Source organism: Ranitomeya variabilis, chromosome 5, assembly GCF_051348905.1.
Source record: "Ranitomeya variabilis isolate aRanVar5 chromosome 5, aRanVar5.hap1, whole genome shotgun sequence".
Classification (NCBI taxonomy): Eukaryota; Metazoa; Chordata; class Amphibia; order Anura; family Dendrobatidae; genus Ranitomeya; species Ranitomeya variabilis.
In genome coordinates this window covers 168,295,737-168,311,163 of record NC_135236.1, presented here as the reverse complement: position 1 = coordinate 168,311,163, position 15,427 = coordinate 168,295,737, and the positions used below count along the sequence as shown (strand labels likewise).

At 43.2% G+C, this 15,427-nt stretch overlaps 1 protein-coding gene across 2 annotated transcripts in view; it reads right to left on the bottom strand.

The window, feature by feature from the left end:
- RHCG (Rh family C glycoprotein) overlaps window positions 1-15,427 on the bottom strand; it is a 350,822-nt gene that overhangs the window by 42,891 nt on the left and 292,504 nt on the right. For both annotated transcript variants that reach the window (XM_077263476.1, XM_077263477.1), the window contains exon 5: window positions 12,823-12,989. In XM_077263476.1, the coding sequence (XP_077119591.1) occupies window positions 12,823-12,989 (167 nt within the window). The remainder of the gene's footprint in view (window positions 1-12,822; window positions 12,990-15,427) is intronic.

Sequence of the window (15,427 nt, the reverse complement as noted above, 5' to 3'; positions counted from 1 at the left end):
AGTCTGGCAAGGGAACAGCATGTTGGGACAGTTTGAAATCAGAAACAGTATATAGAGGGAGCAGCATAAGGGGTACTGAAGATATTGGCAGGGTGAAATTGGGACAGTAATGAGGCTACTGTTCATAATGCAAGAACTGTGTAGAGTGGGGACAGTATATAAGCCTTGGATCATGAGGGGGGACAGAGCGGTGGTTATAATTCCTAATGGGTGACAGTGTGGCAGCCATAGATCATAAAGGAGGTTGAAGTGGTGAGGATAATTCATAAAGCCGTAAAATGTATCTGGTATAATTCACAAGGGGGGTGGTGTGGAGGTTATACTTCATGAGGGAGGATGATGTGGTTGATGTAATTGACAACTGAGGCAGTGTGGCAGTTGTAGTTCATAAGGAGGGATGTTGTAGCAGTTTCAGTTCATAAGTTCATAAGGGGGATGGTGAGGTGGTTATAGTTCTTAGGGGGGAAAGTGTGGAGGTCAGTACATAAGGGTAGACAGTGTGGCGATCATAGTATATAAAGTGGGACAGTGTTGAGGCAATATTTTATTGGAGTGGACAGTGTAGAAGACATTTATCATAAGAATGACAGTAGATGATTAATATTTTGTGTAGGATGCATAGTGGAGGAAAGCTATCTATTCAAGGGTACAGCGTATGGGTTATTTAGGGTCCAGTATGGGCAAATATTATTCAGAAGGCATTAAAATTAGTGATGAGTAGTGTTGAGCGATACCGTCCGATACTTGAAAGTATCGGTATCGGAAAGTATCGGCCGATACCGGCAAAGTATCGGATCTAATCCGATACCGATACCCGATACCAATACAAGTCAATGGGACTCAAGTATCGGACGGTATCCCTGATGGTTCCCAGGGTCTGAAGGAGAGGAAACTCTCCTTCAGGCCCTGGGATCCATATTAATGTGTAAAATAAAGAATTAAAATAAAAAATATTGCTATACTCACCTCTCCGACGCAGCCTGGACCTTACTGAGGGAACCGGCAGCGTTGTTTGCTTAAAATGCGCGCTTTTACTTCCTTCCGTGACGTCACGGCTTGTGATTGGTCGCGTGCCGCCCATGTGGCCGCGACGCGACCAATCACAGCAAGCCGTGACGTAATTTTCAGGTCCTCAATGCCTAATTCTAGGCATTCATGATTTTAAAATTACGTTCCGGCTTGTGATTGGTCGCGTCGCGGTCACATGGGCGACGCGACCAATCACAAGCCGTGACGTCACGGGAGGCAGGAGACGCGCGCATTTTTAAAATAACGTCATGGCTTGTGATTGGTTGCGTGCCGCCCATGTGACCGCGACGCGACCAATCACAGCAAGCCGTGACGTAATTTCAGGTCCTGAATGCAGAAATAGGCATCAGGACCTGAAATTACGTCACGGCTTGCTGTGATTGGTCGCGTCGCGGTCACATGGGCGGCACGCAACCAATCACAAGCCGTGACGTAATTTTAAAAATGCGCGCGTCTCCTGCCTCCCGTGACGTCACGGCTTGTGATTGGTCGCGTCGCCCATGTGAACGCGACGCGACCAATCACAAGCCGGAACGTAATTTTAAAATCATGAATGCCTAGAATTAGGCATTGAGGACCTGAAAATTACGTCACGGCTTGCTGTGATTGGTCGCGTCGCGGCCACATGGGCGGCACGCGACCAATCACAAGCCGTGACGTCACGGAAGGAAGTAAAAGCGCGCATTTTAAGCAAACAACGCTGCCGGTTCCCTCAGTGAGGTCCAGGCTGCGTCGGAGAGGTGAGTATAGCAATATTTTTTATTTTAATTCTTTATTTTACACATTAATGTTGTTTCGATACCGATACCCGATACCACAAAAGTATCGGATCTCGGTATCGGAATTCCGATACCCGCAAGTATCGGCCGATACCCGATACTTGCGGTATCGGAATTCTCAACACTAGTGATGAGCGAATACATTCCGCACTATTCGTTATTCTCAAGAATAGTATGGTATTCGGGCTATTCGTTACTCGGTGAGTAATTAGGTATTCGCCTCGGTATATTTGAGTGACCTAATATTTGTCTAGCAGTTGTGCGACTAGCACAATCTGGGTAGAGATAATCATACGTGACAATTTAGCAGGGGCAATTATCTTCATTACTCCACATTTGGAGTGTGTCAGCAAGGCGATTAAAAAGAAATCATAATTTTCTATTGTTTTAAAAAAAAATAGCGTTTCTCTATCTAGCAGTTGTGCGACTGGCACACTCAGGGTAGAGATATTCTTACGTGACAATTTAGTAGGTGCAATAATCTTCATTACTCTGTATTTGGAGTGTGTCAGCAAGACAATCTCCAAAAAATTAGCCATAGAAGAAAGTGAAGGGATCAATGCATATGGAATGCGCACACCTAAATCGAAGTATGAAAAACAATTTTATTAACACTAAAAGCACCAAAACATTTAAAAATGATATAGCAACACCCCTGTGTCCATGGAAGCTAATAAGTAAACCATGAGCAAAAGGTTACAAATATAGGAGTTGATAACCATCATACAGTATATGATACCACAAAGCACAGTCAAAAGGTACAACAACCTGGAGAAAAGAGAGGGTTATCACGTGACATGAGTAAGCGTGATAGGTAAGTATTGTAACCATGAGAATAATAATAAGTAATGTACAAGGCCAAAAAATAAAATAATGGACATGCACTGCGAAAAGCTCAAATGTGGGCATTTCGACAGATGATAAGTTACCCAAACAAGGAACGACCTGTGTGGTACAAGGAAACCCAGAGCTGGAAATGGGATAGGAGTAAGGTTCCTAATTGCCAGTATCAGCTCAAGGGAGAAGGTGTACAGGGATGCCAGGACTAGATACCAATGACACCAGCAAGGGGGGTAATCAGGCACCTGACATAGGCATCTCCATAAAGTGAGAGACCTGTGTGGATCCAATCCGTATAAGGCTTGTAGATAGAAGGCCTTTGGGCCTTCCCACACCCCTGTTCCTTGATACCACTTTCATCTACAAGCCTTATACGGCCCAGTAGGTGGGAGGAACACCTCTGTACAAGATATGTGTCTGATGGTGAAACCACTGGCACTTCTCCCGTGTTACATCTTTCCAACTCTGCTGTCCAGGAAAGAGGCGCAGATGCCTCCTGTCCACAACCTGTAGTTGCACAACAGTCAGCAACCACATCCAGTTTGTTGTCCCAGCGCAGCATTCAGTTGTCCTTTGTCAGCATATACAGGTGCTTCTCACAAACTTAAAATATCATCAAAAGGTTAATTTACTTCAGTTCTTCAATACAAAAAGTGAAACTCATATATAGAGTCATTACAGAGTGATCTATTTCAAATGTTTATTTCTGTTAATGTTGATGATTATGGCTTACAGCCATTGAAAACCCAAAAGTCATTATCTCAGCAAATTAGAATAATTAACAAAAATCACCTGCAAAGGCTTCCTAAGTGTTTAAAAGGGTCCCTGTTATGGATCCTGGTGGCAAGGATCACAAAACTGACCTGATAGGTAAACGGAATATAGGACAAGCTCTGGGAATGTGGGAACTATACTGACCGCAACACTGATCCTATCCAAACACACTAAAGGCAGCCGTGGAGCGTTACCTAAAATCCTAGACGCCTCTTCACAGCCTGAGAAACTAGCTACCCCTAGAGAGAAAGCAAGCCTCACTTGCCTCAGAGAAATATCCCCAAAGTTTAGACAGCCCCCCACAAATAATAACGGTGAGTTAAGGGGAAAGCACAAACATAGAAATGAAAACAGGTTTTAGCAAAATGAGGCCCGCTAATACTAAATAGTCAGAAGATAGCAAGGGATCTGTGCGGTCAGTAAAAAACACTATCAAAAACTATCCACGCAGAGAATACAAGAACCCCCACACCGACTCACGATGTGAGGGGCGCACTCCGCACCCCAGAGCTACCAGCAAGCGAGAAAAACACATATAAGCAAGCTGGACTGAACTCATCAGATAGTGAGAAACATTTTCAATGAAACAATGAGCAAATGAACTAGCAAGACTTAGCTTCTCAAGGGGGAGACAGGTCACAAGTGAAGTCCAGGAGAGATCAGAACCAGTACTGAATACAACGACAGCAGGCAACCAGTAAAGGTCCAGGTGAATTAAATAGGAACCAGAATAGCAGGAAACGAGACAGCAGAGCCACCTACAGACCAGCCGTAACGCTAAAGGCCACAAGAGGGAGCCCAAGAACAGAACTCACACAGTACCACTCATGACCACAGGAGGGAGCCTGAGAACGGAATTCACAACAGTACCCCCCCCCCTTGAGGAGGGGTCACCGAACCCTCACCAGAGCCCCCAGGCCGATCAGGACGAGCCAAATGAAAGGCACGAACCAAACCGGCCGCATGGACATCAGAGGCGACAACCCAGGAATTATCCTCCTGACCATAGCCCTTCCATTTGACTAAGTACTGAAGCTTCCGTCTTGAAACACGAGAATCCAAGATCTTCTCCACCACATACTGCAATTCTCCCTCGACCAAGACCGGAGCAGGAGGATCAACAGAAGGAACCACTGGCACCACATACCTCCGCAACAAAGACCTATGGAACACATTATGAATGGCAAACGATGCTGGGAGGTCAAAACGAAATGACACAGGGTTGAGGATTTCGAGAATCTTATAAGGGCCGATGAACCGAGGCTTGAACTTAGGAGAGGAAACCTTCATAGGAACATAACGAGAAGACAACCATACCAAATCCCCCACACGAAGTCGGGGACCCACACAGCGACGGCGGTTGGAAAAGCGCTGAGCCTTCTCCTGTGACAGCGTCAAATTGTCCACCACGTGGTCCCAAATCCGCTGCAACCTATCCACCACAGAATCCACCCCAGGACAGTCAGAAGGCTCAACCTGACCTGAGGAAAAACGAGGATGAAAACCAGAATTGCAAAAAAAAGGCGAAACCAAAGTAACAGAACTAGCCCGATTATTGAGGGCGAACTCAGCCAAAGGCAAAAAAGTCACCCAATCATCCTGATCAGCAGAAACAAAACATCTCAGATAAGTTTCCAAGGTCTGATTAGTTCGTTCGGTTTGGCCATTCGTCTGAGGATGGAAGGCTGACGAAAAAGATAATTCAACGCCCATCTTAGCACAAAAGGACCACCAAAATCTGGACACAAACTGGGATCCTCTGTCAGACACAATGTTCTCCGGAATACCATGCAAACGAACCACATTCTGAAAAAACAGTGGAACCAAATCGGAGGAGGAAGGCAGCTTAGGCAAGGGCACCAAATGGACTATTTTAGAAAAACGATCACAAACTACCCAGATGACAGACATTCTCTGAGAGACTGGAAGATCCGAAATAAAATCCATGGAAATATGCGTCCAGGGCCTCTTCGGGACAGGCAAGGGCAAAAGCAATCCACTGGCACGAGAACAGCAAGGCTTGGCCCGAGCACAAATCCCACAGGACTGCACAAAGGAACGCACATCCCGCGACAAAGAAGGTCACCAAAAGGACCTAGCCACCAAATCCCTGGTGCCAAAAATCCCAGGATGACCCGCCAACACTGAAGAATGAACCTCGGAAATGACTCTACTGGTCCATCTATCCGGGACAAACAGTCTCTCCGGTGGACAACGGTCAGGTCTATTGGCCTGAAATTCCTGCAGCACCCGTCGCAAATCAGGGGAGATGGCAGACAAAATCACCCCCTCTCTGAGGATACCAGCCGGTTCCGAAACTCCCGGAGAGTCAGGCACAAAACTCCTAGAAAGGGCATCAGCCTTCACGTTCTTTGAACCCGGAAGGTACGAAACCACGAAATCGAAACGGGAGAAAAACAGCGACCAACGAGCCTGTCTAGGATTTAGCCGCTTGGCAGACTCGAGATAAGTCAAATTCTTGTGATCCGTCAAGACCACCACACGATGTTTGGCTCCCTCAAGCCAATGTCGCCACTCCTCAAATGCCCACTTCATTGCCAACAACTCCCGATTACCAACATCATAATTCCGCTCGGCAGGCGAAAACTTTCTTGAAAAGAAAGCACATGGTCTCATCACAGAGCCATCAGAGCTACTCTGCGACAAGACAGCCCCTGCTCCAATCTCAGAAGCATCAACCTCGACCTGGAAGGGAAGAGAGACATCCAGCTGACGCAAAACAGGAGCCGAAGAAAACCGACGTTTCAGCTCCTGAAAGGCCTCCACGGCCGCAGGAGACCAATTCGTCACATCAGAACCCTTCTTGGTCAAATCCATCAAAGGCTTAACCACACTGGAAAAATTAGTGATGAAGCGACGGTAAAAATTAGCAAAACCCAAGAACTTCTGAAGACTCTTCACCGATGTAGGTTGAGTCCAGTCATGAATAGCCTGGACCTTGACTGGATCCATCTCAATAGTAGAAGGAGAAAAAATAAAGCCCAAAAAGGAAACCTTCTGGACTCCAAAGAGACATTTAGAGCCCTTCACAAACAAGGCATTGGCTCGCAGGACCTGAAATACCATCCTGACCTGCTTCACATGAGATTCCCAGTCATCAGAAAAGACCAAAATATCATCCAGGTACACAATCATAAATCTATCCAGATACTCTCGGAAGATGTCGTGCATGAAGGACTGGAACACAGAAGGGGCATTAGAAAGCCCAAAAGGCATCACCAAGTACTCAAAATGGCCTTTGGGCGTATTAAATGCTGTTTTCCATTCATCGCCCTGCTTAATACGCACAAGATTATACCCTCCACGAAGATCTATCTTGGTGAACCAACTGGACCCCTTAATCCGAGCAAACAGATCAGACAATAGAGGCAAAGGGTACTGAAATTTGACCGTGATGTTATTTAGAAGGCGATAATCTATACAGGGTCTCAGAGAACCATCCTTCTTGGCCACAAAAAAGAACCCCGCACCCAAAGGGGACGAGGACGGGCGAATATGCCCCTTCTCCAAAGACTCCTTTATTTTACTCCGCATAGCGGCATGTTCTGGTACAGATAAATTAAAAAGTCGTCCCTTAGGGAACTTACTACCAGGAATCAAATTTATAGCGCAATCATAATCCCTATGAGGAGGTAGGGCACTGGATTTGGGCTCAAATACATCCTGGTAGTCCGACAAAAATTCAGGGACTTCAGAAGGAGTAGAAGAAGCAATTGACACCAAAGGAGCATCGCCATGAATCCCCTGGCAACCCCAACTTGACACAGACATTGCTTTCCAATCCAGGACTGGATTATGAGCCTGCAGCCATGGCAGACCCAACACGACAACGTCATGCAAATTATGCAACACAAGAAAGAATCACCTCCTGATGTGCAGGAGTCATGCACATGGTCACTTGAGTCCAGTACTGAGGTTTATTCTTGGCCAATGGAGTAGCATCAATTCCCTTTAGTGGGATAGGGAATTGTAAAGGCTCCAAGATAAAACCACTGCGCCTGGCAAAAGACAAATCCATCAAATTCAGGGCAGCACCTGAATCCACAAAAGCCATAACTGAGTAGGATGACAGAGAGCAAATCAAAGTAACAGACAAAATGAATTTAGGCTGTACAGTACCAATGGTGACAGACTTAGCGAAGTTTTTTGTGCGCTTAGAGCATGCTGAGATAACATGAGCAGAATCACCACAGTAAAAGCACAACCCATTCTGACGTCTGTGATTTTGCCGTTCAATTCTGGTCAGAATCCTGTCACATTGCATAGACTCAGGCTTCTGTTCAGAAAATACCGCCAGATGGTGCACAGGTTTGCGCTCCCGTAAACGCCGATCAACCTGAATGGCCAAAGACATTGACTCATTCAGACCCGCAGGCGTGGGGAACCCCACCATAACATCCTTAAGGGCTTCAGAAAGACCCTTTCTGAAAATCGCTGCCAGGGCACACTCATTTCACTGAGTGAGCACAGACCACTTTCTAAACTTCTGACATTAAACCTCTGCTTCATCCTGACCCTGAGAAAGAGTCAGCAAAACCTTTTCTGTTTGGTCTACCAGATTTGGTTCCTCATAGAACAATCCGAGCCCCAGAAAAAACGCATCCACATTTAGCAATGCAGGATCTCCTGGCGCCAGAGAGAATGCCCAATCTTGAGGGTCACCACGTAACAAAGAAATAATAATTTTAACTTGCTGAACAGGGTCACCAGAGGAACGAGGTCTCAGAGAAAGAAATAACTTACAATTATTCTTAAAGTTCAAAAACCTAGATCGATCTCCAGAGAATAACTCAGGAATTGGTATTTTAGGCTCGGACATAGGACTGTGAACTACATAGTCCTGAATGCCTTGTACCCTTGCAGGGAGATGATCCACACTAGAGGACAGACTCTGAATGTCCATATCTGCAGCTGAATTCTGAACCACCCAGAGATTAAGGGGAGGAGAGAAGCAAAACACACTGCAGATAAAAAAAAATGAACTCAGGATTTCTCTTATCCCTCTTCTGCGATGCATTAACACTTTATGGCCTGCTGTACTGTTATGGATCCTGGTGGCAAGGATCACAAAACTGACCTGATAGGTAAACGGAATATAGGACAAGCTCTGGGAATGTGGGAACTATACTGACCGCAACACTGATCCTATCCAAACACACTAAAGGCAGCCGTGGAGCGTTACCTAAAACGACTCTTCACAGCCTGAGAAACTAGCTACCCCTAGAGAGAAAGCAAGCCTCACTTGCCTCAGAGAAATATCCCCAAAGTTTAGACAGCCCCCCACAAATAATAATGGTTAGTTAAGGGGAAAGCACAAACATAGAAATGAAAACAGGTTTTAGCAAAATGAGGCCCGCTAATACTAAATAGTCAGAAGATAGCAAGGGATCTGTGCGGTCAGTAAAAAACACTATCAAAAACTATCCACGCAGAGAATACAAGAACCCCCACACCGACTCACGATGTGAGGGGCGCACTCCGCACCCCAGAGCTACCAGCAAGCGAGAAAAATACATATAAGCAAGCTGGACTGAACTCATCAGATAGTGAGAAACATTTTCAATGAAACAATGAGCAAATGAACTAGCAAGACTTAGCTTCTCAAGGGGGAGACAGGTCACAAGTGAAGTCCAGGAGAGATCAGAACCAGTACTGAATACAACGACAGCAGGCAACCAGTAAAGGTCCAGGTGAATTAAATAGGAACCAGAATAGCAGGAAACGAGACAGCAGAGCCACCTACAGACCAGCCGTAACGCTAAAGGCCACAAGAGGGAGCCCAAGAACAGAACTCACACAGTACCACTCATGACCACAGGAGGGAGCCTGAGAACGGAATTCACAACAGGTCCCTTAGTCTGTTTCAGTAGGCTCCACTAACAAGGTGATCACTTCTGACTTGATAGATGCCCAGAAGGCAGTCATTGACACACTCCACAAGGAGGGTAAGCCACAAAAGGTCATTGCTAAAGAAGCTGGCTGTTCACAGAGTGCTGTATCCAAGCATATTACTGGAAGGTTGAGTAGAAGGAAAAAGTGTGGTAGAAAAATGTGCACAAGCAACTGCAACCTTGAAAGGATTGTTAAGAAAAGGCCATTCAAAAATTTGAGGGACATTCACAAGGAGGGGACTGCTGCCCGAGTCAGTGCTTCAAGAGCCACCAAACACAGACGTATCCAGGACATGGGCTACAATTGTCGCATTCCTTTTGTCAAGCCACTCATGACCAATAGATAACGCCAGAAGTGTCTTACTTGGGCCAAGGAGAAAAAGAACTGGACTGTTGCTCAGTGGTCCAAAGTGTTGTTTATAGATGAAAGTAAATTTTGCATTTCATTTGGAAAGAAAGGTCCCAGAGTCTGGAGAAAGAGTGGAGAGGCACACAATCCAAGCTGCTTTAGGCCTAGTGTGAAGTTTCCACAATCAGTGATGGTTTGGGGAGCCATGTCATCTGCTGGTGTAGGTCTACTGTGTGTTATCAAGACCAAAGTCAGTGCAGCCATCTACAAGAAAATTTTAGAGCACTTTATGCTTCGCTCTGCTGACAAGCTTTTTGGAGATCTAAATTTCAATCTCCAGCAGGACTTGGCACCTGTCCACACTGCCAAAAGTACAAATACCTGTTTTAAAAACAACAGTATCACTGTACTTGATTGGCCAGCAAACTCGCCTGACCTTAACCCCATAGAGAATTTATAGGGTATTGTCAAGAGGAAGATGAGAGACACCAGACCCAACAATGCAGATGAGCTGAAGGCTGCTATCAAAGCAACCTGGGCTTCCACAACACCTCAGCAGTACCACAGGCTGATATCTTCCATGCCACTCCGCATTGATGCAGTAATTGATGCAAAAGGAGCCCCGACCAAGTATTGATGGCACCCTCCCCAGCAACACAGATCACCCAATTCCTTAAGCACCAGCTGTCTGGTTCCTCCTCCCTCCTCACACATGGCATCCAGGCAGCCTGAATCCTTGCTTAAGCACCACTAGATGACAGGACAACTACACTGGGTTCTAGAAGTTCTGCAACTAGACCAGTTCTGATGAAGGTCCAAACCAGGACCGAAAATGTTTAACAACGGTTATTATTTTCTTGGATGCACAATAAATAGAACCTTGTTTTTCTACTTTTCTGATGATTGGAAAGTAATTATTGGCCAGCGCAAATATACCTTAAAGAATAACTAAACTTTTGGGAAATTTTAATATGTTTTAGGTCCTTTAATTCTGAGCATATCAGTAGGGTTCTGGATCCTAAGACCCCTAGGATCGCACAAAAAGACCTCTTAGAAGTATTCCAATACAGCACCAGTCTGGTGTTGTATTCATGTACTGATGTTGGGTCTTGTGCTGTATTCACATATTAAGGTTCTGATGCTATCATCGTGTACTGATAGTGTTTTTAGTGCTGAATTCATATACTGATGATGATTCTGGTGAAGTAGTACTGATAATGGTTCAGGTGCTGTATTCCTGTACTGATGATATTTCTTATGCTGTATTCTTGTACTGATGATGGTTATGGTGCTGTATTCATGTGCTGATTATGGTTTTGGGTAAATATTCATGTACTGAGTGTGATTCTGGTGCTGTAGTCATGTACTAATGGTGGTTGTGGTGCTGTGTTCATGGAGCTTCCTGTGATGTATTCATGTGCTGATAATGATTCTAATGCAGGACTATAGCTTTAGTACAATATTCATGTACTGATGATTGATGTTAGTTTTGGTGCTATGTTAATGTATTGATGGTGGTTTTGGTGCTGTATAGATGTACCTATGGAGGCTCTGATGCTGTTGTAATGTAGATGTAATAACCCTTAATTTGTCAGACTTGATAATAAATCACCATATGGTCAGTGTGCTGTCTATTTCAGGAAGAGATGTTTCTTCCTGTTTTAAAAAAATGAGAAGGCTGCATCCAATCAGTGGCCACTCCTATTCTGCAGCAGTTATTTGATGCCCACACTAGATTATGATGCTTTTAAAGTAGGGACGACCCCTTTAGACTAACAGAAACCATTACATTGCATTGGTCTGATAATGTCTTCTTTATTCAGCTTTTACACAATTAGTCCACATTTTGCCTGGATCTATAATTATTTGTGAGAAATCCATACTACTAAACAACATGTAACATAAAGCCTGTAGAAATTTGATGCTCCTCCCCAAAACTAGATTTTAATTTGCTCTCACTCCATATAATGTCCTTTAAGTTAGAAGCTAACTTAATTTTCCTAGCATTTTAGGCTTCATAATAGTTGTTTGTGCTATTGTTAAGTAATGTAAAAGTTGTCACTGAACCACCCCTTGAACCTGAAGTAAAGTAAATCAAAGTCTGTGCTGACATATTGTAATTAAGTACAGGAGGAATGGGTGCAGTACAGCACATCATCATAAACTATATTAATCACCCAAAACTTATGACCCACCTTGCTGCCTGGTATATTTCTTAACTGTAATTCCAAGTTTATGTATTTTTCTTTAATTCAGTTTGTTTCAGTATTTTTTCAGGATTATGTTTTTGCTTTTAATTTATCTTTATTAAACATTACGTGTTCTTACATTCCTTAAGCACATGGCTGCCTTTTTCCATTCAAAACATCGTACAATGAACATGTGAGCTTGTGCTCATGTTCAGGGTGAGCTGTTAAAGCTGGGTCATTAATGGTACTGTGAGAGTATGTCAATAAAAAGAGGTTCGCTTTTGTGTAGTAAAGATGTATTTGTAGTAAAGATGTGTAGTAAAGATGTGTAGTAAAGATGTATTTCAAGTGCATAGAATATAACTGGCACTTATGTGAACAAATTTATGTTGATTATATGAGTGGTGTTACTGTAATATGAATAATTTTATAGAATTTTTTAAAATACTAATGATGTGGAACTCATAATGTGTTAATGTACTAAGAATAGGGAAAGCATTAGGATACAAAATTAGGACATACAGTAGGTATAGGAATAGGATAAAGCTATAGACGCATCCACGTATCAACTGATGTAGTAATGAAAACTCCCTTGTTCCCAACAAGTCGTACTGCTTTAACTGTTGTGACGTGTAATTGACAAGTCATTATCATATGTTTTTGGGAGATCCTAGAGATTGGTGGGATTACCGGGATTTGCTAGATTAGAAATAACGTTAAGATGCCAGGAATCCTTCTATTTGCAATTTGTGAGCCTGACATGGTCAAGAGATATTTTCAACATCAGGATTTAAACAAAATATTTTAAATTCAGTGACAACAAGATTAAATCTTACATCACAGTGTCATTTACACAAGATCCATTTAAAAACACTTAATTACAGGACTTATGTCTAAAAGAAAACTAATCTGATATAATACCAGGCTCTCTAGCGAAGAATGGCACTTACCATATCTATTTTACCCTTTTTGTTTACCACACTGGAAATTGCAAAAGTTGTCAGAACACAGGCAGCCAAAGAACAGTAGGTGTTAATGGCAGCCCTGTGCTGGGCATCTCCATGATGCGATATCGCTGAATTAAAGCTAGGCCAAAACATCCAAAGAAACAGCGTCCCTGTAATAGCACAAAAAATACAAGTTATCACAAGATGCTCTAGGTTTCTTTTATCGGTCTTGAAATTATACCAATACTCTCTGCTGTCTTCTAACTTAAGATCAAGATTGCAATGACCTGAAATCTATCATAGTCTCACGGTAATAGACGAGGTCCCAAGTACAGTAACAGGATGTTAAAAAGTGGAACTCACACTTTGACTTGACAAACTAAACTAGTCATTACTTAAAGGGGTTTTCCAGTCCAAATTGATAAGTCTGCAGTCACTCTGTTTAAATACAGACTTATGAATCCCCCCAGCGCATTCCTGGGCAGAAGCGGTTTAGTGGGCATGGTCTCACTCCATACACTTGTAATGAAGGAGGCCATTCCCTGACTATTGACTAGGCCATCTAGGGGGCGTGGTCGACTAGTGTGTGTGGCCTCTCTCCATACTAGACAGGCTCTGGCCAGGAGTATATATAACTTATACATACCATCCGGTCCCGACTCACAAACCAGCGAATCCCCGCAACACACAGTGTGTGCCCTGGGGAGATTCATAAGTCTACAATCACACAGAGTTACTGTAGACTTATCGATTTGGACTGGATAATCCCTTTAACTTAGTGTAGGTATCATCCAACTCCAGCTGCTCCACACTACATCTGACTATATTCAAAAGTGTTCATTGATTAGAGCAGAGCCTTTATCTCCTATCTACAGTGTAGTTAATAATGACAATTGCATAATCATTGAGGTCCTACTGCTGGGTCTCTAACCGATCCCTAGAACAGAAGAGTGACCACCGCTTCGTTCACTTATTGGTACTGATAGGATTCAGTGGTCAAGCTTGCACATTACTGTTTATTCAAACAGGAAGAAAACTTGGAGACCTCATTCTCAGAAAAAGTGAGGGTCTAAGCTGTAGGACCCCACAGTGATCGTTCATCAGCTATTCTGTGAACAGGCAATAAATGTAATTAGTTGGAAACCCCTGCAGTGGGCAGTGTAAAAATACTACTAATACTACAGGACTTTGAAAGATTCCAAATTACACCAAAACCTCTAAGTCACCATACCCTAACTCCTGGACAGCTTGATTAAGGCATGTGGGAGAAGACTGATATGGCTTCCCCTTAAAATTATAACAATCTGTAAAGCCGAATAATCACAAGACCCCCATTTTAAGAATGTTGTTGGATGCCTGCCCCTCCATCTGTGAAGGTGCCTTCTTCTGCCACTGCCAAAATATGGATTCTAACAGATGGAGTGAAGAGGAACAAGAAGTTTCCACGGATGTAGCTTGAATCCGGTAGAGGTTGACGAAATGCCACTGGTAGGTGCCGATCCCGCTGGTGAGAGCAGCAACAATACAAAAGGAGGAGGATACGTTTCCGGCACACCATCCAGGTAAAATGTAGAAATGTATTCAAATAATCAAAAAAAAATCTAAATATATTGATAGCATGTATCTTGTCTTCCTCGGTACTTGACAGCTGCTGAGTTTAAAATGTAATTATCTTCTTAGCTTTTTATTAGCTCTTTTCCTCTACTTATACTATTTTGTATTTACTTGCTGGCATTCTATGACTAAGGGCGCTTTACCGCACCAGAAAGGCATCAGTTGCTTTTAACTTTCCCATTTTTAGAATTATTTGAATAAATTTCAACATTTTACCTTCCTTACCTGAGGAGGTGGTGATGGAGAGAGGCCTGGATGTCTTCCTGGAGGGTAACAATATTATATCTTACAGTTATTAGGTTCTTTAGAAGGACGTATATCTGAGGATTTATTCTGATGGAATATAGGCTGAACTGGATGGACAAATGTCTTTTTTCGGCCTTGCTAACAATGTTGCTATGTTAGTTTGACAGTGTGCCGGAAACGAATCCTCCTCCTTTTGTATATGCTTTCTAATAGCTAACCTTTTTCCAACGTAACTGGAGTTGGTTCAGTGTCCAGTGTCTGCACGTTCATCCTACTTCCTACAGACCATCACTGTGCATGATTGTAATGTATTGTGCGTGCCCAGAACAGAAAATGTGTGACTGTATTATGAACAGTGGGCATATGCAAACAGTGTGTCTATTGCTATAGTTTTTTTTTTTTGTTGCATCTAAAAACATTAAATTATTATCATATTTTTAGTCCTTATTTCTAAGATTTTCTAATACTAATTTCACATACCAAAAATATATTTTACGAAATGCATAGAACAATGGTATCATGTTCAGGAATTGACTACCTAGTTTATCTCTGAATCTTCTAAATTAAAGCACAACTCCAGCATTTTTTTATTATTTTATCGCTGGAGTGGTGCCACTAATGTAAGTTCCCTGCAATTAGTATCATACTTACCAGCTACCAACTAATTTTGTTATCAGCGCTCTCAGGTCTCAGCATTTTGTGACCTGCTGGATCGCTCCCGTGTTCGATGACCATGTGGAATTCACAG